This window comes from Panthera onca, chromosome A1 (assembly GCF_046562875.1).
Source record: "Panthera onca isolate mPanOnc1 chromosome A1, mPanOnc1 haplotype 2, whole genome shotgun sequence".
Taxonomy (NCBI): domain Eukaryota; kingdom Metazoa; phylum Chordata; class Mammalia; order Carnivora; family Felidae; genus Panthera; species Panthera onca.
Genome location: NC_138339.1, coordinates 212,356,171 through 212,382,182, shown reverse-complemented (window position 1 = coordinate 212,382,182; position 26,012 = coordinate 212,356,171). Strand labels below are relative to the sequence as shown.

At 36.7% G+C, this 26,012-nt stretch overlaps 1 protein-coding gene across 6 annotated transcripts in view; it reads right to left on the bottom strand.

Moving 5' to 3' along the window:
* The window catches only part of DGKH (diacylglycerol kinase eta), a 182,021-nt gene that overhangs the window by 62,521 nt on the left and 93,488 nt on the right, over positions 1–26,012 (bottom strand). For 5 of the 6 annotated variants that reach the window (XM_060637086.3, XM_060637084.3, XM_060637087.3 and 2 more), the window contains 8 exons: positions 17,073–17,177; positions 16,636–16,768; positions 9,690–9,796; positions 8,909–9,034; positions 4,960–5,062; positions 3,255–3,414; positions 1,462–1,570; positions 1,171–1,310 (listed from right to left, as the gene is read on the bottom strand). In XM_060637086.3, the coding sequence (XP_060493069.1) occupies positions 1,171–1,310; positions 1,462–1,570; positions 3,255–3,414; positions 4,960–5,062; positions 8,909–9,034; positions 9,690–9,796; positions 16,636–16,768; positions 17,073–17,177 (983 nt within the window). Of the gene's footprint in view, positions 1–1,170; positions 1,311–1,461; positions 1,571–3,254; positions 3,415–4,959; positions 5,063–8,908; positions 9,035–9,689; positions 9,797–16,635; positions 16,769–17,072; positions 17,178–18,341; positions 19,424–26,012 lie in introns of those variants that run through there. The other variant, XM_060637089.3, reaches the window with a different exon arrangement.

Genomic DNA, 26,012 nt, shown 5'->3' with positions numbered 1-26,012 from the left:
CATAACTTTAGACAAATGCTGTACCACCCAGCTCTCTTTTGAAATATTCTGTCAGCAAAAGAATCGACCATTACAACATTACCTTAGGACAGGCAAGGTTACAATTAATTAGGTTATAGCTCATTTTAGAGTAATTACATTTTAGATTGGTGACTCCCTGATGAGATTTTGTTATTTTCGGGAACAGTTCCACAGATGGCTAATCCTATCAAAGTTGTTTTGATTCATGCTAGCTTAAGTCCATAATGATATTTTGACATTTGTCTTCTACTTATGGTGGTGGTGGGGGGGGGGGGGGGTTGGTTACTGCGTACTGAGTCCTGTTGCTCCTAAACTCCAATCCTAAACACCTCCTCTAGAATATTCAGGGTACACATACGGTGATTTCTTTTTTATACGTGGGGCGTTTAGAGAAAAGAGGTTGAGATGTGGTCAGGACATCATAAACACCTTGATATGAAGAGGTCTTTCTAATATTTCTCGGTCCCTGGGAAAGGATTATCTTTTTTAGTATTCAGTTCTTTGTTGGTTCAATTCATTCTTAGTATGCAATAATTAAGAAGTGATATTCTAACAAATCTAAACTTTATGTGTCTTCCGTAGCTTTAATGAAGCCACAAGATGATGGGGCCTGTTATATGACCTATTATAGTCATCAAAAGCCCCCACACAAAATGAACCATTGAAGCTTTCTGACCTGAAGAACAAGGACAAGTAATTGCTGTATCAGCATAGCCTTCTGTTTTTAAAATAGAGAATAAACTGAGAATTGATGGGGGGAGGGAGAGAGGAGAAAGTGGGTGATGGGCATTGAGGAGGGCACCTGTTGGGATGAGCACTGGGTGTTGTATGGAAACCAATTTGACAATAAATTTCATATTTAAAAAATAAAGATAAAAAGATATCTTCTGTATATAAAATAAAATAAAATAAAATAGTGGGTTCATTAGACTAGTTTTCTCAGTTATTGTTACAATTCATTCATTCACTCAAAAAATATATTTATTGAGTGTCTACGCTGGGCTCTGTCCTAGACCTCAGGCGTGAAAAGAGTAGGTAGGACCAGGAAGTCTCTGTCCTCATGGGGCTTACAATTCGTAAAATTTAAACTGCCAAAAATGATTTAGTAGGCCATATTCAGTCTGGTTTTGGAAGAAAATTCTCTTTTACCTGTCTAGCATTTTGGTACTGGCTCGTTCCAGCTTCTCTAGTATCTGAGGAAGTTGGGTGTCGTCATCATATGAACCTCCCCAGCCCAGAACGCGGGCAAGGTCATTTCCTGTACCCAAGGGCAATACTCCCAGCTGACACTGAAAGAGAATACAACAGGGAGACCTCAGACAAGCTGAGAAACAGGAGCTATGGCATTTCTGCACCTCCCTGGTCAGCAGATTAGCATACGTGCATGCTAATGAGTACATGTTAATGTAGTTAATGAGTCAGGAAAGACTGAGTACTTGCCTGTTTATTCAAGTTGAGCTTATCAATTTCTGACAAAACCCAACCTACACTTCCATCTCCTCCACAAACAAGAATTCGAAAGTTGTCAAACTTCTGGAATAATCTTAAACTGAAAGTAAAAAGGATTTTATTTTAATACAAATAAATGAAAATCACTTCCCCCAATTCTTTGTTATTCTGTATTTGTTGGTATTCATGTTCAGATAACTATAAGAACTCTTACATATTAATTATACTATAAAAATTAAAGTGCAATTCTTAACTCAAGAAAACTTCTTAATCGTAAGGAGGAAAGGGGATTATAAGTAGAAATGGGAGATAAAATTAGGTGGAAAAGGGAGTTGGAAATGAGAAAACAAAGAAGCAGACCCGGGAAAGAGAATGAAAGGTAAGGGATACAACATGGTAAAAGTAGTGACTTTTTTTTCTTTCCATTATAAGGATATGTTATTTCCTTAAGAATAGTATACTACCAACAGGGATGGTGAATCTAGGGCACTGATACTATTGATGCTCAAGGCAGTTTCTAAAGAGACCCACCAAACCTTGTCGATGTATCACTTTTCGGACACCCACTCGCTTTTCCTCTGCCTCATCCCCTAGACTTGGGTCAGTCTTTTTTACTTTTATATTCCTTTTCCTTCATCTCAACTTTTGACACATTGCACCTTCTGAATGTACCTTTGTACACCTCAAGTATTGTGGGAAATCTAAAAAATATAGAGACAATCTCAAGAGGTTTCACAAAGGGCCTTCCTTGGAATTATATAGGTGAGAAAAGGAAATGTTAAGAATGTAAGATATTGGAACTGTGAAGGATTATTAAACAGATGTGCTAGAAAGGAAGACACAGCTAACCAGCAACGGAAAAGACACAAGTGAGGGGAGAAGCCAGGTAAGGAAATACCAGAACCCAGGGAAGGGGTTGGAGACAGATGAAAAAGATGAACATCCATGGGCTCAGAAGGGCCTGAGACTTGGCAAGAAGGCAGTGGGAACAAGGAGAAAGACTCTGAAGAGCTAAAGTGGAAAGAAGCACAAAGACTGAGGCAAGAGATAGAAAGGACAGGAAAGAGTAAGGGCCTTCTGGGGGTACCTAAAATCCCCATTCCTACTTCTGTGTTCATGCTTTAAGAGAAAAGTTGAGTTGACAGAAATAAATCATGGAGAGGTTGCAGGCCCTTGGTTCTAATGACACTGTATCACCTCTTCAACAAAATCATATGCATACACTAAAAATGTATTTAAAGTGCCGGAAGGTATATTTTCCCTCACTGAAAATACATTTAATTTTTTTTCAGATTGTAAGTCATAGGATATTCCAGAAAGCTGAAAAGAACAATCAACAACAGTATTTTTTGTCATTTGTATGAATGAGTCTCCAATCCCTGGGACCTGCAATAGTATCTGTGCTTTGGTTAAATAATTGATTATTTGTATTACATAAAAATCAATGCTAGCCTTCCACGCAGATCATTTTCTAAAATTATCACGTATTTCTATATTAACATAGGTTCCTTCTCAAAGCTAAGTAAACTGTTAGTACTATTTGATGTATGATATATTCTGAAACATTTTCTAAACAAATTTTGGGATTTTCAGCACATAAGGAAGTTGTATAAATATCAAAAAGGGGAAGTTAAAACGTATAATTAGAGCTTTAAAAAGGGAGGAGTGGGAAGATCAACATAGAGATGTCTAGATGAATTGACAATCTTCATGAACTGAAAAATCAAACATTTCATGCTTGGTGCTACATTTCATTCTAATGAGATTAATCAATAATCAATTACCCTAAATGAGGACCTCCGTTCATTAAATCAAACACCTGAGCCGGATTTAGCAACTGTTTAAATCGACGAAGGAACTTTACTCCCTGATTATCTCCACTCTTAGAATTGACAAAAACCAATAGAGGACTAACACAGAATGAAAATGTCGCTCTACAGAAACCTGTAAAAAAAAAAACAAAAAACAACAACACAGTACAATATGTACAGCTGTCTCTATTAAACCATTAATGAAACTTCAGAGAAAAGAACATAAATTCATAAAGAACCTTGTTTATTACTTGAACAATAAATTATAATTTAGCCCCCAAAATGGAGACAGGTTTATTATTTACACAATAAGACTACAGAACTTATGTCTTATAATATGCTCTATAATGAAAAATCCTAGCACAGATGGGAAAAGTGTTAATCATAGATATTTGAGATATACCACTTACCTTAACACCCAATTATCAGAAACCGATCACAGTCTGTAAATTCACATTTGTCAAAGAATTCATATTCATATTCAGCATTATAAGATATTTTAATTTCTCCTTCATGAGGCTTTAGAAAATATTTTGAAAGTTATCATGAGTAATAGAACTTTATTATAGCAGGGCTTGGGGGAGGGCTGTTAACAGCACAGATTTTAAAAAATTACATATTCTGCAGCCAATATTCTTGTATCTATAATACCTATTGGCATAATTTATATAAAAAGTTTGAAAGCCACAGGCACTTTTTCAATGCAAAACATTACTAACGGTATATGGTAAAAGCCTTTTGTAATATGGTTTGCTTAGAAGGAAGACAGGTTCTTCAGCACTTAACAACCAAGTTGTAAGATTCCGGAAAAAGTGATGGAATTTACAGGAATATAAATTCCTCAAGGAAATTATAGAAAAACAGATTTCAATAAGTGCTATGCTGATGGGTAATTTCAAAATTATGGAGGGAAAAAAAAACACAAAAAGTTAACCTTTTTGGATTGCGTTTTGTTACAGAGTAATTTTATTTTATTTACTGAAATGTAAAATGTGAAATGTAAAAAGTCTTATATGTAGGAATTTCACCAGTGTAATAATAACTATGTTAAATTTTAATTTTAAAATGTTATTATAAAAGTTAAATGTACTGGGGCACCTGGGTGGCTCAGTTGATTGGGCCTCCAACTCTTGATTTCAGCTCAGATCATGATCTCATGTTTCAAGCTCCCTGACGGGCTCTGTGCTGACAGTGTGTAGCCTGCTTGGGATTCTCTCTCTCCGCCTCTCCCCTACTTACACAAGCTCACTTGTTCTCTCTTTCTCTCTCTCTCTCTCAAAATAAATAAACTTAGGGGCACTTGGGTGGCTCAGTCGGTTGAGCGTCCAACTTTGGCTCAGGTCATGATCTCAAGGTTTGTGGGTTCGAGCCCGGCGACGGGCTCTCTGCTGACAGCTCAGAGCCTGGAGCCTGCTTCGGGTTCTGTGTTTCCCTCTCTCTCTGCCCTTTCCCCGCTTGCACTCTGTCTATCTTTCTCTCTCAAAAATAAGTAAACGTATAAAAAAAATTTATTAAAAAAATAAATAAAAAAATTAAAGGTACGATTCAGCAATTTGAATGAATTATTATATAAAAACTGACCAAAATAACCAATTACAGTTCAATTTATTCTAGGAAAGTGAATGCACATATCAACATTTAATACCAAGAATATACATATTTACACAATGATACATACCATCAGAATCGGTGCTGTTCAGTGCAATTGGAGGTATGACAGACACTTTACACTGGCCAAGGGGACACACAGGATGGTATAAATCTTTGCAGGCAGTGTGTACCTAATAACAAACAAATAAGCCTTCAAGAACCATAAAAACACACTGATGTTTTCTTTTGGTATAGATTACATCTATGGGACTAATAACTGAAGATCAACCAAATCACAAGATATTCAGTAACTCATAAATTACTTTCATGGTATAATGTTTATAACTCTAAGGAATGAGCTAATTATTTTAGAGATGGGAATCTGATGTACTCTGTGCAGCCTACTTTCATGGTGGCCTCGGGCAAGTAGTGTATATCGAGAAATGCCTGGTGAGGGATGCCTGGCTGGTTCAGTCAGCAGAGCACGTGACTCATGATCTTGGAGTTGTAAGTTTGAGCCCCCCACTGGGTGGAGATATTACTTAAAACACAAAAATAAATAAAAATTTAAAAAAGGAAATGCCTGGTGAAGGCAAGGAGAGAGGAAGAGAAGGGAACAGAGTACAGAGGAAGGGAGAGAAAGAGGAAGGAGGCAAGCTAACTAGTACTTGTCAATATCATCGTCCATAAAAAAGATGATGGGCTCTACCTTATAACATTCTTACGGAATTTCATGAAAATCCGTGAAATTTTTAATGTGTCTCCTCTTTCTGCAGTGGTCCTATAACTTTCTATTCACATCTTTTTTTAAAAATAACATTTTCATGTTCTTATAGGTATAAGTACATCTGTGCCTATGGGCTCCGTAGAGAAAAGGAAAAGGTCCTATCATTATACACTTATCTTGGAAAGTGATAAATATCATAGACACCCAGTAAACATGTGAATTCTGTAAAAACAAAGTTTCAAGGGTAGTCAATATACTATTTCGAACAAGAGCAGGGCTAACTTATTAAGTAGAACCCAGGGAATCTCCAATACTTTAGGTACTTACTCAGAGAGACTTAAAATGTTTTAAGCAGTAAAAGCAGACACTTCATAAAGCATTTACTTAATACAGCTTTATTTCATTAGTCTTTTTAGAAAATTGGCATGTTAATTAAACACATATTTATCAAAACTTTTGAGAAAATAACTAAAATTAAATACTGATTCTTATTCTACTGATGACCTAATTTTGGACAGTTCCTTATTATTATTTATAATAATTAACATCCCCAAATGGATTTCAGAAAAAACAAGCATGCACAGATAGTTTTAAAAAGATTTCAATGGGGAACCTGGGCGGCTCAGTCGGTTAAGCAACCGACTCGATTTAGGCTAAGGTCATGACACATAGAGCAAAACAGAAAAATATTTACAGCAAAGTTAAATGAAAAAAGCAGAGGACAAAATTGTATCTTCACTTTTTTTTTTTTTAATTTTAAAGAGAAAGAGGGAGTGTTAGTGGGGAAATGGGGCAGAGGGAGAGAAAGAGAGAATCTTAAGCAGGCTCCATGTCAACGTGGAGCTCCATGCAGGGGCTTGATCCCACAACCCTGGGGTCATGACCTGAGCTGAAACCAAGAGTCAGTCATTCAACCACCTGGGCCCCTCAGGCTCCCCTCTTCCCTCTTTTTACAGAAAAGGTAAAACTATGTCCAAAGACTGGATGACAACCGAAAAAATTAGCAGTTGACTCAGTAGAATTGTGTAAGACCACAGTTGTGTGAATACCATAGTAAAGACTATGGTCTTACTTTGTTTTGTTTTAAAGTAGATGACTGTTTTACAAATTAGACACTCTGTGGGAAACATTATTTTAAAGGCAAAATAATATGCAAAGACGTATACAGGAAGATAGTGTATAGGAAGTACAAGACCGAGAAGGATGTAACAAGGTGATGGTGGTCCAGAAACCCGCGTGTCTAGTGGACGCAGTACAGGTCAGGAATGACTTCAAGATAAGGTGATATCTAGGTTTGCCAGAAAAAAAAGGGAGAAGACATTCTAGAATACCCGCTTCTACATCCTGTAAAAATCCTTCTATCCTGTTTGTGAAAAATTTTAAAGGTAGGGGTGAGTAGGGTGAGAAAGTAAAATATCTAATCAACTCCTACTGTTAAAATTAACAAAGTTTAAAAATGACTGGACCAATACAAGTAGAGTCCTATATATTGTAGGTAAAGACAACTTTCATAGAACCTTTCTAAAATAATTCGTCACACACAAAATCTGCTTTCTTTTCAACAAGTTAGAAAGAAAGAGCTGAAGTTCTAGAAATAGAGAAATAGATCTACAGACTAATGAAAATAGCAGTAGAAGCATACATCAGTGGTTGCACCCTAAAAAAGAAGTCTTAGGTGGGATAAAGTTTTAAAATCTTATTTATGAGAGCACTTTACTTATTTGTTTATAACATTATCTTACAGGCCTTTGGAGAGCACTCTTTATATTATTAAAAAAAAAATTTCTTTAACATTTATTCATTTTTGAGAGACAGAGAGTGATCATAGGAGGGAGACCCAGAATCTGAAGCAGGCTCCAGGCTCTGAGCTGTCGGCACAGAGCCTGATGTGGGGCTTGAACCCACAAACCGCAAGATCACGACCGGAGCTGAAGTCGGATGCTTAACTGACTGAGCCACCCAGGGGCCAGGAGTACTGTTTTAAAATAAGGAATGTGCCTGGCTGGTTCAGTTGGGAAAGCATGTGACTCATGGTCTCGGGGTTGTGAGTTCAAGTCCCACACTGGGTGTAGAGATTACTTAAAAAAAGAATTTAAAAAAGATAAATAAAATAAGGAATTCCACAAGAGTGTTTTAGGGGATATGGTTGCACCAAAACTGCAAAGAGACACGTCTAATACGGTTTATATATTACATGGGATAAGAGAAATTAGAAGTAACACCTGTGGCTAATAAAAGGGGCAATTGATGAAGAATAACAAAAGCATAAGGATAGAGGGAATCACTTTGATTTATAAATAAAAAGGAAACAGGGGTCCCTAGGTGTTTCAGTTGGTTAAGCATCTGACTTTGGTACAGGTCATGATCTTGTGGTCCATGGGAGCCTGCTTTGGATTCTGTGTCTCCCTTTCTCCCTGCCCCTCCCCTGCTCATGCTCTCTCTCTCTCTCTCTCTTAAAAATAAATAAACATTAAAAAGTTTTTTAAAAAATAAAATGAGAAGGAAACATTACCTATCAGGTTTGACGAAAAAGCTATACAGGACTTATCTTCTTTATGGCCTATGGGATGAATCTCACTCATTGTGAAATCAACGCATCATACTCACATCTTTTTCATTTGATGATCTACATCATACTTATTAAAAGAAATGAGTTTTCCATATTTTGGGGGGGCTGGGGAGTGACTTCCAAGACTCAAAACAAAACCAAAAAAATCAGCCCAATGCAAGGCAATCACTGTCATAGTTGGACAGCATCGCCCAGTGCTAACATGAGCACCCACAGCGGTTGCCTCCTCACCCTCCACGCCACCCTCTGAGTGGCCTGCGTTCACCCTGTAAGTTCCTGCTCTGACTGCCCTCGTGAAGTCTAGAGCCCAGCACTCACATAGTATGGCATGGACAGGACCATTCCTTGCTGTTGATTCCATGTTATGCTGTGTGTACTTCTCACTGCTTCCTTACACATGCAAGAAAACTTTGTAATATATAAATATATATATACTATGTAAATACATAAATAATATATACAATATATAATATATAAATATTACATAATAATACTTATCTATATAACATACATATATCCCAACAAAACTGTGGGAAAGAGGTCTTGACAAGGGAAATATAAAACAACAGTATTGCAAGAAGGATATTTAAAAAGTAACCAGACTGGAAGGAATACTTTGAAAAAAATGAACATTACAATGGGCAGGTATGCTACCAGGCTTTATTATACCATACATTCCTTTCCCCTAAATCACATAGGTTAAAAAAACTATGAAAAGAACGAATTAAAAAGGGCTCTCACCATTGTCTTACACCAAAGGCATTTCCAATCTTGTAGACGCAGAACACTCCCGCATGTTTTGTCACAGACAGCACATTTGGCACTCACGGGCAAGTTACCCTCTAGCCATTGGTGAGGCATAGCTACCTGCGCAGCAGGAGTAAAGAGCAGTCAATTAAAGACTGGAGGACGTCATTCTCACCCTAGGGAAGATCTAAAATATTTCTTACTCAGTGGAATCAATGTATGTACCACTCATGGCATCCATTCATTTCGCCCACATTTATTGACATCTATTGTGCCCAGAGCACTGTAGCGATACAAAAATAATTAAGACTAAAGCCCTGACCTTCAGGATTTGTAGTCTAGCTGAGGAGCAATGAATGTAAAGGCATTATCATAAAGTGATTACAAAGTGCTATCAGAGATTTGAATGCAAGGTGCAATGGAGACAAGGTTTTGAAGGTGGGGGTCACTGTTGAAAGGAGGCCCCAACATCTGAGGAGTGAACATCTGAATAAACACCTGAGCTAAGCCTTAAAGAGTATCTTACTTGTCAGGTCGGGGTCTACAACACCAGCCCAGCACAGCAGCCACTTGTAAGCTCTATTCACATTTCCCTCAAAATTTAAGAGCTGAAGGCAACTATGAAGGATCTAACTGGAAATAGAAACTCATAATTAACCAAAACCTTCCATTTCATCCTGCTAGTAAATATTCCCACCAACTCTGTCATTTTTCACAGGGCAGACAATAAAGAGAGGAGGTACTGGGAAGAGACCAGAGACAGAACTGGGCTTACTCCGTCTTCGTCCTCTATGATGTCCTTCCCAATGGAGGCCAGAGTCGTCCATTTGCAATTATTTGTTGCCCTCACTGCACATCTTTTGTGAGCCTTGAATTTACACACTAAAAAAAAAAGTCAACCATTTCTAAATGAATATATACTTCTGGAATAATGATTAAAGGAAATCATAGCATGAAATTAAAAAGGAGGGGGTAAAGAAAAACAATAATTTAAAATCTTAAATTACTCTTCAACAATAATAAAGGTATTCTGAAAATACCTTTCCAGAAGGTATTCATGTATTTATGATACATATGGCTATGTATGTATAAAGCTTTTTATCAATCTATAGATTGCTACTTAGAGAGGTTCTACTTGTTCATAAATAAAACGTAAAGGAAATGAATACAAAAGAATTAGTTCTTTAGGAGAAAGGAGACAACAGTCACATACGCACACAAACACAGAACTAAACAAAATTTAGTAATACAGAGGTGCTGGTAACATCCTATTTCTTAATCTGGATGTTGATTACATAAATGTGTTTCATTTGTGAAAAATCCTATGTGCTGTACTCCTCTGATATTTGTATTTTTCTGTCCATATAATATATTTAAAATGAAAGATTTGAAAATATCAGTAAGATAAAGAACAGGATAATTCAGAGGAGTTTTAAATTGCAAGTATGTCGAGAAAATATCCAGTCATCATGGGAAATAGGTTGATAAGGGTCACAAAGATGGCACTGTCTTTTAAAAGTATTATTGTTGGGATTACTACATCATAATGTAGACTAAAGTAGTGATGAAGAAATACGCTACATGCATCACTAATTGGCTCAGCAATAATATCAAAAAGGAGCCTATAAAAGAGACATAAGAGACACTGAAGCCTACAAGACATTGATGAAAGAAACTGAAGACACATATAAACTGGGGAAAATATTCTATGCTAATGGACTGGAAGAATTAGTAATGTAAAAATGTCCATAGGACTGAAAGCAATATACAGATTCAATGCAATCCCTGTCAAAATTCCAACGGCATTTTTCAAAGAACTAAAACAAATAATTCTAAAATTTTTATGGAACCACAAAAGACTCCAAATAGCCAAAGCAATCTTCAGAAGGAACAAAGTGGAAGGCATCATGATCCCTGATTTGAAACTATGTTACAAAGCTATAGTAATCAGAGTAGGACACATAGGTCAATGGAACAGAATAGAGAACCCAGAAATAAATCCACACATATATGGCCAATTAATTCATGACAAAGAGACCATGAATACACAATGGAGAAAGAATGATGTCTTTAATAAATGTTGCTGGGGAAACTGGACAGCCATATGCAAAAGAATGAAACTGGACCACTTTCATGAAAACTGGACTGAACTGTACATAAAAGTTAACTAAAATGTATTAAAGACTTGAATGTAATACTGGAAACCATAAAACTCGTAGAAGAAAATTCCTGGACTTTAGCTCTTTGACATCAGTCTTGGCGATGATTTTTTGGGTCTAACACCAAAAGCACAGACAACAAAGCAAAAATACATAAGCAGGACTATATCAAACTAAAAAGTTTCTACACAGCCAAGGAAGCCATCAATAATATGGAAAGGCAACATACTGAATGGGAGAAAATATTTACAAATCATATATCCAATAAGGGATTAACATTTATATACATTAATATACAAAGAACTCACACAAGTGGACTGCAAAAACCAAGCAGTCCACTTAAAAAATGGGAAGTGGATCTGAACAGACATTTTTGTAAATAAGACATACTGACGGCCAACAGAGAAATGAAAAGATACTCAATATCACTAGTCATTGGGGAAATGCAAATACAAAACCACAATGAGATATCACCTCACACCTGTTAGGATGGCTATTATAAAAAAGGTAAGAAATTACTAGTGTCGGCAAGAATTTGAACAAAAGGGAACTCTTGTGGACTGTTGGTGGCAATGCAAATTGGTGCAGCCACTATAGTAAACAGTATGGAGTTTCCTCGAGAAATTAAAAATAGAACTATAATACAATCCAGCAATCCCATTTCTGGGTATTTATCTGAAGAAAATGAAATCACCAACTTGAAAAGACATCTGCACCTTAGTGTTCATTACAGCATTATTCATAACAGGCAAGGTACAGAAACAACGTAAGTGTCCATCAATAGATAAATGCATACAGAAATTGTGGTATCTGTATATGTATTTACACAATGGACTATTATTCAGCCATATGAAAAAATGCAATCTTGCCTATTGAGACAACACGGATGGACCTAGAGGATATTATGCTAAGTTGAAAGAAGTCAAAGAGAGAAAGACAGATACCTTATGATCTGACTTTTAGGTAGACTGTAAAAACAACAACAACAAACCCACAAAAAAAAACCAAGCTCATAGAAACAGAAAACACATTGGTGGTTACCAGAGGTGGGGGCGTGGAATTGGGCCAAATGGGTGAAGGAAGTCAAAAGTACCAACTAAAATAACTAAGTCACGGGAATGTAATGTACAGAATGGTGAGTATAGTTAATATAATGAATTGAATATTTGAAAGTTGCTATGAGAGTAAATCTTAAAAGTTCTCATCATAAGGAAAAAATTCCGTAACTACGGATGGTGACATGTTCCATTTGGGTAATCATTTTACAATGTATACAAATATCAAAAAAAAAAAAAAAAAAAAAACGAGAGAGAAATAAGAGGAAACAACCAGGAAAGAAGCAGCTCATATATGAAAAACAAGTAAACCACAGATTATTTGAGCAATTAACCCTTACTTATGAAAATCAGTACTTGAGTACTACTAAACTGATTTATCCTTTTAAGGACACCAATTATCCAAGCATTAGTGGATACTGACGTTACACCTGTTTCTGACTTCTCAGAATATATTTTTTTATTGTACTAAGTTTTATTTTAAAGAATATAATTAAAAGTTTGAGATCACTTTAGTGGAAATAACAAAGATAACTGCTGCTAAATGCTACATGTAAGGTGACTCCTTTTCACATGATTTTTTAATGTCTAACTGTAAACTAACAAATTTAAAATGATGGCTTATATGTCACTGGTTTAAGACAGTCCTAATTTAATGTGGCATGCAAATGAGAGGGTCAGGTAAAATAATGTTCAAAATGCTTCAGATGTCATGGATAGCCAATAGGTAAAAGGTCACTTAAGCTGAACTGTTTTGTTTTTTTTTTTTTTTTTTTTTTGAGAAATATTAGTCTACATTAGTTTCATTTATCTGCTCTTTTGTGCACCTTGACAAATGCTTTCCTGGAAATCATACAGCTTTTGTTCTAAATGATTCTGTGACTCAAGCACAGATTTATATAGAATAACTAATTTTTTAATGGAATCTCATTGCCAATAAACAGTAGTGTAAAGAAACAGGAAGTATAAGCTTATACTATAGGAAGTATAGGAGGTATAAGCTTAGTTTGAAAAACAGTTTTCGCATGACCTGCTCCCTTTCGCTCTCATGTTCTATTTTAAAATTGAGGTTAATTAGCATCCCTAGGTCTTTTCATCTGTTATGGTGTTTCTTAAAAATGTGGTCCTAGTTTTAGTTTTATTCGCAACATAATCCCCAGGCTTGCTTTTTAAGTACAAGTAAGTATTTGGTATTAATAGTCAATAATTGTTTTTTACAGAGAAGGAAGTAAAAGAGAGCAACAGGGAATAATTTCACAGCTTTTTAAAAATTTCGCCATTAAAAATCAAACAGCTCAGTAAAAACAAAAATTACACTTGTAATAATAAAGTGCTTCATGCAAAGAGTCTTGAAAATTGCGAAGTTGCTTAATATAGCATATAATAATAAAAAAATAAACCAGACTGTGATTATGGTCACTGAGGAATGGAAATTATTAATAAACACTTTAATTTTGTTAGGCGACAATTAGATTTCTCCAAATAAGTTATTGTGAAATAAATCACTTTTCCCTGACCTATAAAGCCATTATCTCAAAACCACAGAGCTTAAAAATATATACTGACAAGTAATCAAATTATGATTTTTTATCTGCAATTTCCAGTCTACCGCACTGAATCTTTCTAAGTGTTCAACACTGGCTATGATAAAAATTCATAGAGTCCCATGTTAACATATTTGATGATATTGATTAAAAGAGAAAAAAATCACCATTTAACTTTTTTTTGTTCAATTACTGTTTAAATAATTGTGAAGAACAATTATGCTTTGAAATTATAATTAACATTCTCAATTGATTTAGGGAATTATTTACGAAAAGTATTCTATCTTCTATTTTTCATTCATTTATTTCATGTATGCAAGGCTTTAAAATAACAATTTTAGTAGTTATTCAACACAAACCCAGAAGACAAATCATTACAGCTTGTTTTACTGTGAAACACATTAAGTAAATGTAGTGATGGTTTCACACACTGGAAACTGATTTCCATTCCAATACAAAGTTATTCATGGTCACAGGTGAATGAAATTTTTTATGTGTGTTTGCATCTTTGTTATGTCTTTTAAAGCTTCTTGTATCCTATGCCTTTGGTTTTATCAAGCGAGCAGTTTATTCAGATTTGGAGGTCGTTTCTAAAGTTTAAGTATAACTTGGATTACAAGAAAATTATGCTAAATAACCACATTCTCATAAAATAAAAAGGTAACTTCTTTACACATTCATAAAACCCTTGGGATTTTTAAAGACTTCTGGTGTATTTCTAACAATACCAAGGTAGGATGCCACAGATTTAAAATTTTTATCAGCAGAGGGGTGCTCCTGGGTGGCTCTGTCGGTTAAGTGTCCGACTTCAGCTCAGACCATGATCTCACAATTCATGAGTTCAAGCTCCACACTGGGCTCTGTGTTGACAGCTCAGAGCCTGGAGCCTGCTTCGGATTCTTTGTCTCCCTCTCTCTCTCTGTCCTTCTCCTGCTCAGGCTCTCTTTCTCTCTCTCTCTCTCTCTCTTTCAAAAGTAAATAAACATTAAAAAAAATAAAATAAAATTTTTATTAGCAGAGAAAATGAGTACTAACAGACATTCTTCTAAAACTATTATTTAAAAATACAATAAAGAACCATAAAGAAGTCAGGAAGACTTCATTATTAACAGAATAACATAACAAACTTATTTAAAGACTTTTAAGTTTCTTATTCTCATCAGCTAATGTAATTTTCATTTTTCCTTTAAAATGTTTAGAAACGACTTAGTCATCCCAGCTTAAACTCAATTCACAAACAAATATATTTAATAATGCCTAATTCTCAAATCGGAAGGGTATCACAGAGTAGCTCAGATCTGATATCTTTTTTTAGCTTTTTTTTTTTTTTTTTTGGAATAAGAGGTTAGGAGGCAACACTAAGGGGACCTTCGAAAGAACACCTCTGAGTATTACAGACCGGGTAAGAGTAGACTCAGAGCTAGGAACCCTTTCAGATTACTAAAGTCATAAAGAGTAATTACACCTGATTTGCAATCATTGTTTACATCTAAAAAACAAAAAACAAAAAACAAAACACGTGTAATGGCTCTTCCAAGTGTTTGTTTTCATGCATTTTCATGCATCAATCAGGCCATGCTGCAATCTTCAATTATTCACTGGATGGATTTCTTACACAGCACAGCTACTAACTTCCCCAAGTTACTTGACTAGAAAAGTAGCTTTCCTGTTTATATTCTCTCACTTAATTTTCATAGTATCTATACATAATATAAATGACTATTATCTCCGTTTTACATATGAGGAAATGGAAGTCAAAAACAGTGGAACTATTTCTCCTGGTCACCATTTGTAATGCTGGGAGCGGAACCAGAATCCTGAGGGTAAAACTGAGGAACTCTATTCTCAACCTCTGTGCTGTCTCATATTAAATAGCTGAAACTATGACGTATCTCAGATTTTATACCTTAAAATGAACGAAAACTGTGACTCTATTACTATTTTATTATTCAAGAATAAAAAGCTATTCAAAATTAAGACGTTTCTGTATTAGAGAAAAAAAAAGCCAGTATTAATATTAGATATAGTTCAGAAAGTAAAGTGTGCTCACTGAGGTACGGAATTAAATAAATCTAAAGAAGTTATGAGTTTTCTTTTGGTAATTATTAGTATATTTGCTTCTATTGGTCACTGCTTTTTAATTAAAAAATGCACAAATCCTAATACGGAAACTACAGCATTGGCCTTATTTTTAGAAAAGGATGGCCTCCATGTAAATGAAACATAAAATGAAATAAAAGAAAACATTTAAAATAACGAAATAGAGGGGCGCCTGGGTGGCTCAGTCGGTTCAGCACTCGACTTTGGCTCAGGTCATGATCTCAAGGTTCGTGGGTTCGAGCCCCTCATCGGGCTCTGTGCTGACAGCTCAAAGCCTGGAACCTGTTTTGGATTCTGTTTCTCCCTCTCTGCCCCTCCCCCTCGCATTCTGTCTGTCTGTCTTTCTCTCTCTCTCAAAAATAATAAAAAAACATTTTAAAAAGTTAAAAAAATAATGAAATAGAAATAACAGTAGAAATAACAAACACCAGAAATTCTGTCAGCGTATGTGCTGTCCTCACTGAAAGTTTTGTTCTCCGCAATCAATTCAGAACAGAAAAAGAATTCTAGAAAACCAGCATGACAGACAAAGTCTAGAGATGTTTTGTGGAGCACCTGCTAGTTCCTCAGGAGCGAAATGCTACATTTTGGTTTCTACTTCCTTCCTAATGATTCGTATCATCTTTCTCTCGGTAAAATATTTCCCCATCAGTCCTGTGTGCTCCGAGCTCCACTTTAAGCTGCAGTGAAACTTAAACACTGTGTTCCCACTGAGGTGCTCCCAGATGCAGCTCCCACCCGAGGGAAACGTTTTCCTGGGGTGATGTTTCTCTGTTCGCGGCACAGAAGTACCCACAAGATGTGGCAGCATCTTGCCACAGTGGTCAGTGCAGAGGGAGAACGCAGGCTGGGCGCTACAGTACCTTCGCAGGACAGGCCGTGGGAGGTGACTCCAGAAAGACTCTCTCTGCACACGTTACAGAAAGTGGGTCGGGCATGGGAGCAAGCGTACCAGTTATGCATCCCTGAGAAATGTTCCACGTTAAACTGGGCCACCTAGAAACGAGACACAGGTTTGGCAAACAAGAGAAGGAGATGACAGCGAGTTAACATTTGGAATGCATGAGTTATGATTAAAGTTTCAAATCCGTAATTTTTACAAGAACATTCTCCTTTAAGTAAAAAAAAAAAAAAAAAAAAAAAAAAAAAGAAAGAAAAACAAGGAAGAAATGTCAATATCAGATTTAAGCAAGTTACTTAATGAATCTACACATACTTTGCTTTGTGGAATATAGCTTTAGTTCTTCAGATAACATTGGTTTTCTAAGAACATGAGGCGCCAGAAGAGAAGCCACTTTACCTCGTAAGGCTCTCTGGTCTGGACAGACTTCAGTGAGCTCATCCAATCCTCCATTTCCTTCCTGTTCTCAGCGCACAGCATTAGTCTTCTGAAGGGAGTGATTATCTGAAAGGGGAATTCAATCTAATGATTGTTAATCACTGAAAGGACAGATTACTGCAAAACTTAGCAATCGCGCGAGGAAATTGTATTTCTAAACTCAGAGTCCTCATTTCCTTGATGAAGCAAGTTAGAGTCTCTGTAACGTAAATAATTTTCTTTCTCTGAGTATGATACAATGGGGTCTAGGAAAGAAAACTTAGTTCTAAGGAGGAATTTCTTGTCTTTAAGCTCACTGCTATTTACTTAGACTTTTTTAGTCCATTACCAAAGGCTGTGAATCCAAATCAACAATGTATTCTTACTTCATGGAAGGTATCTTGAAAAGTGATTTTAAGTATGCTTCGAAATAATTCATGGTAAACTTCAAATTAGTACATAGTTTTCGGTATGGAAATTTAAAAAAATTGAAAACCAGAGGAATGCAACATCGAATGATTCATAATTGGTTTTTGACAATATCAACAATATTCTGTTATTAAATAATGTGGGATTTACATACCATTTCCACTGTCTATTTTAATATGATTTATATGAAGGATTATTTCTTCGTTGTATAGAATTCCCCTATACTACTTTTTAGCGAGAGCCAGGGAGGGAAGAATTAACATAAAAACCCTTCGGTTGGCTTTAAGGGAAGAAAATAATTGTGACTCTTATCTTTTTTCATGTCACTAAAGAACACAGACCAAGAGTCTTACAGCAAATGAAATGAAGGCTTTGTGCTGTTATAGCATCAAAAGTGCTCCAAAGTGAGATTCTGAAATGGCTTGAAATTAGCCCTATTTATGTGTGAATACAATATTCTGTTTGTAATCTTGAAGTTGCTAAGTCCTAAGCATTCACTGCAAAGAAGGGACTACTTATATACTTGTGGAAGAAGAGCAAAATTTACACACACACCTAGAAACTATTTCCAAATAATAAGTTATATATTTATATAGCAAATAAGAACTTTTCTTAAGTTAGAAGCCATTTGATCGAGTGATAATCTACATACTTCATTATAGCACAGATTTCTGAAGTCATGAAAAAGGAATAATCATCTAAAAATAAAAGGAACAATTCCCAACAGGAGTAAACCAGCGAGCCTCAAATCAGTACTGTTCATCATAGGAAATAAGTCCATTATTTAAAACTGTAGAGACCAGCCCAATCTTAGCTACTCACCGCTCATTGCTTCCTTTCTTTGGTCTTTAGTGTAGACTGCACAATCCTTCCTTAAACCAAGGGGCCCTTTCATACATCTGACAGGCACTCACACTTAAATACAGTCAGCCAGAAGTCACATGGAGGAGAAGCATCAACCGTTCAGCTTTGGGTATTTGTTAATTGCATATGAAACTGAACAGAACCTCACTTCTGCATTTTCTTCTGTTTTCCACTACCCTCTTTGGATAAAGCTTTTCAGCAGTTGGTCACTTCTTTTCCTGAATAAATAGTTAATGAAAGAGCACTGACTCCCTCATTACTCAGGAGCTAAATGGATGCTTTATTGCTTCAAAATGTTTTTCTAGGACAGCTCATCCAATGCAGCAGAAGAGATACCATTATATCATAATACTCTCCTGGCTCTGATGACTGGCATGGTACTCCAGAAATCTCCCACTGACTGACTGAATAAATCTGACATTTACCTGAATAACTATTTACCTCTAGCATTTGTTTTTCTTTATTTATTTATTTATTTAGTTAGTTAGTTAGTTACTATACTATATGATGAACTCTAAGGATTCCCTCTCTTTCACTATGATCTTGTAGTGAGACAAATATTATTCAGATAAATAAACCAGGCTTGTTATTTTATTCTTTGATTTTGTTTTGTTGTTGTTGAATTCGAAGGAAAGCAGTATATTTGGTGGTTTTAACTATCTTTAATGCCTTTATATTCATCATAAGTCATCGTGAATTCAACAACAAGGGGAGAAAAAGAATAGGGAAACAGCTTCTAATTTTTCTTATAGCTTTTGGAACTACATAAATGGCTCAATCCTAAAAAAATTTCAGCAATGTATATCACACTGATATGCCAATGAAGTAAATGTATAATTTTGCAGCTTCCTCCTTTTAACATAAATTTGTTTAAAAGTGGTCAATAATAAGCAAGTAAACATCATAACACGTTCTTGGGGCACCTGGGTGGCTCCGTCAGTTAAGCGTCTGACTTTGGCTCAGGAGGTGATCTCACACTTGGTGAGTTCGAGCCCTGCATCAGGCTGTCTGCTGTCAGCACAGAGCCTGCTTTGGATCCTCTGTCTCCCTCTTTCTCTGCTCCTCCCCTGCTCATGTGTACATGCTTGCTCTCTCTCAAAAATAAATAAACACTTAGAAAAAAGATCGTAACACATTCTTAAAAGAAATGTTAAGTTTTTAAGAGCCAGAAATAACTATAAGCAATTTTGATTTATAGGCCTTGTGATCAAGGGTGATTAACAAAGCCACTGATTATAGTTATAAGAAATACGTATGAAAAAGAAAATCTTTTGCAAGTCATGATGCAGAGATGTTTGGTTTTGTGGCTACCATATTAAAAATGCTTCCTCCAAAAGCCTGGAGTAGTCTGGGCCTAACTGAAGAGAAGGCTGGTTTACCAACCAAACCCATAAATTAGTCTCCCAGATTGACCCTTTCTCCTCTGGGGTAATCCCTCACCAGCCCACCAAAGCTCTGAGTTCTCTCCCCACCTTTTATTTGAATTCTTCCTCATGTTCCACCTTTGTAGGAAAGAATAGGATAATCATAATTGTTAGCTGACAGGCTCTGGTTGTATCCTAACTAAACTCCCTTACACTACAGTGGTTTCTCATCCAAATCTTTATTAGGAAAATATTTGAGAAGCAGCAAACTTTGAAAATTATTTGCTTCTCACTCTGAAAGTATATTGAACTCAGCGTTTTTATTATGACAGGTGAGTAGTGTGGGAAGGTGGAAAGACAGAGGTGTGGGAGGGGGCTATTCCTAGGGAGGGTTCTCTGAGCCTGAGGGGGAGGACGTAGGCCAGGAAGTCTAGAAGACTAGAGCCCAGAGCCCAGAGCCCAGAACCCAGGGGTACAAACCATATGGGCTTTGCCTTAACAGTCCAGAAAGGAGATAAGGAGGTAAACCAAGGTATGCTTGTCTGAAAAAGTGCTGTATAAGATGAACACATAGGAGAGCCATCTAAATCAGTTTCCTAAATGCTACCTCAAATAATATACAAACTCTCCATTAATAGAGATATTGCTCCATTTGGAGAGTTATTGGCCTATTTACTATTAATCCAACAACACTATTACCTATGGATAAGAATCAAAAATTTCTCAGTCTGCTAAAGCATATAAATACATAAGAAAGGAGACATTAAATACATAAAGTTCTATAGAAGAGTAACATTATAGTTAAGACTTTAAACACATAAACATGCACAGGGAAAAAACCCCCACAAATACTGTATTGGTCATCTTTCAGTGAGGGGATTACAGAGAAACATAATTGTATTTTTTTGTTTGTATATGGTTTCTAAAGCAAATATGTAGTACTTTTGTAACAAAAACACTAATTTTTTTACTAACGGAAGGATGGGAATTCAGAATTTAAAACTTTGCATTGTTCTGAAGCAGGAGTTCTTTTTTTTTTTTATTTAAAAAAATTTTTTTAATGCTTATTTATTTTTGAGAGACAGAGAGACAGAGCGTGAGCAGGGGAGGGGCAGAGAGCGAGGGAGACACAGAATCCGAAGCAGGCTCCAGGCTCTCAGCTGTCAGCACAGAGCCTTACGCGGGGCTCGAACCCACGAACTGAGATCACGACCTGAACCAAAGTTGGACTGAGCCACCCAGGCGCCCCCGAGGCAGTTCTCAAAGTTGGCTGCACATTAGAATCACCTGGGAGATTTTTTTTAAAAATGCCAATGTCCACGCCACACTCCATACCATTTAACTCAGAACATCTGAGGCTGGGACCCAGCCGCCAGCTTTTTTTTTTTTTTTTTTTTTAACTTCCAGATAATTGCAAAGTGCAAGTATGTTTGAAAACCAGTGTCCTAAAGATATTTTACTTGTTCCCCACAACACTGTTAGAACTTAAGAAATGACAGAAGTTTCTGTAGCTAAGAGAATTACAGGGAATTGCTAGTCTGCAAATTCCCTACTGGAAGCCATTAAGGTAACAGCAGAGTGATTCAGCGCCCAAATTCTGGAGTCAGGCCCACTTAGAATGAAGACCAACAGCGTCCTTTCTTACTTGTGCGGCTGTGAACAATGTTTCCTCCTCTCTATGAGCCATCGTCTTGCACCTGCTAAGTGAGGATAAAGCATTAACTCCCAGCTCTACAGAGTGTGGTGTGGGATTAGTGAGACCATCCAAGTAAAGCATTCAGCACAGCGTCTGTTAGGAAACCAAAGCTCAGTAAATACTAGCATCACAGTTCTTGGCGCTGACAGCAATTATGTATCTATTTACAGACTTCTTCTGTAATGTATATATTTCTTTTTTAAGTGTGGTCCACAGTCCAAGACAACACAAACTGGAAGCAGTTCGCTAACAAAATAGTCACTGACTAGCAAACCACCAAAACCAGAATAATGATAATGAGTTTTCTTTAGAAGATACTAGGAAAATATCAACAAACAGATTAGGAAAAATATTGTCTTCCCCACCCCCCCCCCCCCAGCCCCTCCCGTTAACTGTGCTGGGTCTCAGCTTCCTCACAGCAGGAACATAAGATGGCAAAAGGCTTGGCAGAGTGGAGGGCATCAGATCCCTGTGTAGTACTGAGAGAGTTCAGCATGCCCTCTCTAGTAGGTGTCATGCTTAAGACATTCAAATAGAGAGTTTCTTCTTCTAACTTAGATTTTTGATTCTGCAATGAAGGGCACTTTACAAACTTTTGTGGTAATTTTTTTTTTAAGCTTACTTGTCAGTTTAAAAAAAAATTTTTTTATGTTTATTTATTTTTGAGAGAATGAGAGACAGAGCATTAGCAGGGGAAGAGCAGAGAGAGAGAGAGAGAGAGAGAGAGAGAGAGAGAGAGAATCCAAAGCAGGCTCCAGGCTGAGCTGTCAGCACAGAGCCTGACGCGGGGCTTGAACTCACGAACCTTGAGATCGTGACCCGAGCCAAAGTCAGATGCTTAACTGACTGAGCCACCCAGGTGCCCCAAACTTCTGTGGTAATTTTAAATGTCCAACAAACTTTTTCCACTAGGAAATCCTTATTTCTTTACACCAAACTGATCATCTCTGCTCTATCAAAATACTTAAACTATACACATTTCCTTTTCCTTTTTATTTTTTAATACCGGCTTTATTGAGATATAATTCACAATACTATTCAATCCATCTGCTTAAACGGTACAGTTCAATAGTTCTTACTGTATTTACAGCATTGTACAACCATCACCATAATCTATTTTAGAATGTTTTCACGTCAAAAAGGAACCCTCTTAATAACAGTAACTCCCCATTTTCCTCCGAATCTGGCCCCACCCCCAGCCCTTCGCAACAACAAATCTACTTTGTCTCTAGTTATAGAATGAATACATCATGGAAATAAAAGGCACAGCATAAGGAATATTGTCAATGACATTGTAATAGCACTGCATGGTGACAGAGGGTAGCTAGCTACCCTGGTGGTGAGCATAATGTTTACAGTTGCCAAATCACTATGTCATACACCTGAAACTAATGTAACATCGTGTGTCAACTACACCCAAATAAAAAAAATCAAATATTTTTAAATTAATTTTTTAATTAAAAATTACTTTTTTTTAAAAAAACATTAAAACAATTTTTTTTAACGTTTATTTATTTTTGAGACAGAGAGAGACAGAGCATGAACGGGGGAGGGTCAGAGAGAGGGAGACACAGAATCTGAAACAGGCTCCAGGCTCTAAGCTGTCAGCACAGAGCCCGACGCGGGGCTCGAACTCACTAGCCGTGAGATCATGACCTGAGCTGAAGCCGGCCGCTCAACCGACTGAGCCACCCAGGCGCCCCCAAAATTAGTTTTTTTAATTAAAAAATAAAACTAGGTCTGACATCAAGCAAAATTGAAGCTATGTTTGATAATGACTACATAATTAATCTGTTTAAATCAAATCAGTTTCTTGACCCAAATTCGTCTATAACGTTACCCTGCTCTCCCGACTTGAAATTCAAAATCAGTATCACTTTCTAGAGATGTCATGGCCAAAATAAAAAAGGGAAACTTTAAAATATGGAGTAAGAAAATAGATGGACAGCACTGCAACATGGATGAACCTTAAAAACATTATGCCAAATGAAAGGAGCCAGTTACAAAAGACCATATATTGTGTGATTCCATTTATATGAAATGTAGTACTTATTTTTTTTATCCTTAGTGATTAATCCTGAACTGCCTGATTGAAATAAAAATTCATATGCAGTGAGAAGTCTTTCTTGGATAGCAGAACTAACAGGAAGTCTAAGTGTACTCGTAACAATTTTCTATTGCCTGAATTTTTATAACTTAGGGGATATAATCTGACTTTTGTTAAAGCCAAATCAGGTAGAATTATGTCTTTTTAAAACTAGGTTTGCTATACTTGAAGTTGCCAAATGCTGGGTCTTAACATACCTGCCTCTTCCATCCTCCCTCAAATATATATATCCAACTCTTAAGTGGTGTATGTTGATTTTTTCATTCCTCTTGTATGAAAGGAAATAATTCACTTGAACAATTTAAATGCGCCAGAATGCAATGTAGTCTCTCATCCTAAGTGAGTATCATGAGGGTAGAGACATTTACTCCCTTATTTCAAAGTGGCCCGGGGCACTCTACCTCCAAGAGCACAGGTCCTCAACCACATGGGTGCACCTGCATGGAGCTAAGAGTTTTTCCAAAATATACAAAACTTAGCTAGTCATGCTCCAAACCAGACTTGGTAAATCGAAATCTCATTTTGGAGGAAGGCATGGATAATTTCAGACGTAATCAGTAGTTTGGCAAAGCTATACAGGTGATTCTGATGCACATCTTTGCTTATCAGCCATGAAGGGCAGTGGAAGCATCCAACCTGTCCATTAATCAAGTCAGGATCTGGTCTAAGTAATGCAGAGAAAGTGCTGTTAATCTTTACGGCTCCGTATCTCCCTTTTCAGGACCCTTCTGCTCCCCAGTTTCCAGTGTTCTCATCTGTACCTAACAGTATTCCTTTGTATGCTATCAATCTGAAATAGTCTACCACCTACAGCACCCCAAGGGATATAACAGAGGTCACCAAATGATGACCTCTGATGCTTTTGTTTGGTCAATCTGTTTGAACCCAGAAGTGGTGAGTTATAAAACAACAACAAGTTAACATCCATTTTAGACAGGTACTTTGCTCATCACAGTACAAGCAGCTTAGACCTATTTTCTTCAGCTGGCCGCTTCATACAGTTAAATTACCAAGTGGCCCCTGGAGGCATTTGAGTTCGCAAGTCCTGCATAGATAGACTGACTCCTTTTTCTTCTGGGATCAATACTTCACTGTTTCATCATTCAGTTGCCCCGAGTCCCATCTATTTTCTAAGATGACAACTTCTGACCTAAAAGTAAATTTTTCTGAGGCACTACCAGATGATAAAGGTTCAATGTGTATTTTCTCCCAATGATGCTTGAATTTTAGTGGGAGACTAAGAAAAGTACAGTCACAACAAATGCGCATCTGGCAAAGGAAGAGCTATGGACGTTTTCAACAGATAGTATAATTTAAGTCTGTAAAATAACAGAATTGTATATTAGGAAGAGACATTATTATACTGCTGCAATATAGTAAACACTCATGATATAGCTGTAAACACTGTGGAATCTGCATTACGTGCTCGTGAAGAGAGTAGTTCCATAAAATCTCAGAGCACACATTTAACAATATGTCAAATGATGTAAAATAACATACAAAGATGTAGTGGGCTAACGATAAGACTGAGGTTGACAGGTAATTCACATACACTCAAGAGCCAATTATTAACCCATTGCTGGAATTTATAGGGAAATCCTGCCATGCCGATAGCACACTATTGTGAACAGGATCCTAAATCATATGGCTTGGATGCTGAACTAAGGTCTTCCTATTCCCTTTCAGAATGCTCTACAAATTTTTTCAGATGTCTATTTAGAACTATATTTAGATTTATACACAAAACACACGTGCACACCCTTTACTGAAAGTTAAAGAGGATCTTTGAAAGTCATTCTACCCTTCTGGTTTTGGCTGACTGATCATCCCTCCAATGGATGAGTCATTCTAGCTGAATAACAACGTACTGATCTTTGTGGGCATTCCTGTAATGTAGACTAGGAAGTACCAAACATCTGCATAGGTTCTCAAAATAAAGAGGGAGGCATTAGTCATGAACACAGGGAAGTCTGCCCCAATGCTGCTTACTTTTCTAAGGAGAAGTTATATATCATTTGTATATATAACATTAACTTCAAAAATGAAGCTATAAATCAAGTAATCACCTAAACTTTGGTATAAATAATTGAGAATTCTGTAGCATAGGGGCGCCTGGGTGGCGCAGTCGGTTGGGCATCTGGCTTCGGCTCAGGTCATGATCTCACGGTTCGTGAGTTCGAGCCCTGCGTTGTGCTCTGTGTTGACAGCTCAGAGCCTGGAGCCTGCTTCGGGTTCTGTGTCTCCCTCTCTCTCTGCCCCTCACCCGCTCATGCTCTGTCTCTCTCTGTCTCTCTCTCTCAAAAATAAACATGTAAAACTATTATTCTGAGAAATGTACTAATTATAGAAAGGAAAAAGACCTCTGGACAAGAGCAGAACGTCTTTGCCAAGAAGATGTCTGTCTTCTTATCTACAGGAATACTTGACTACAAACTTATGGCAAAAAGACAGTATCTCATTGA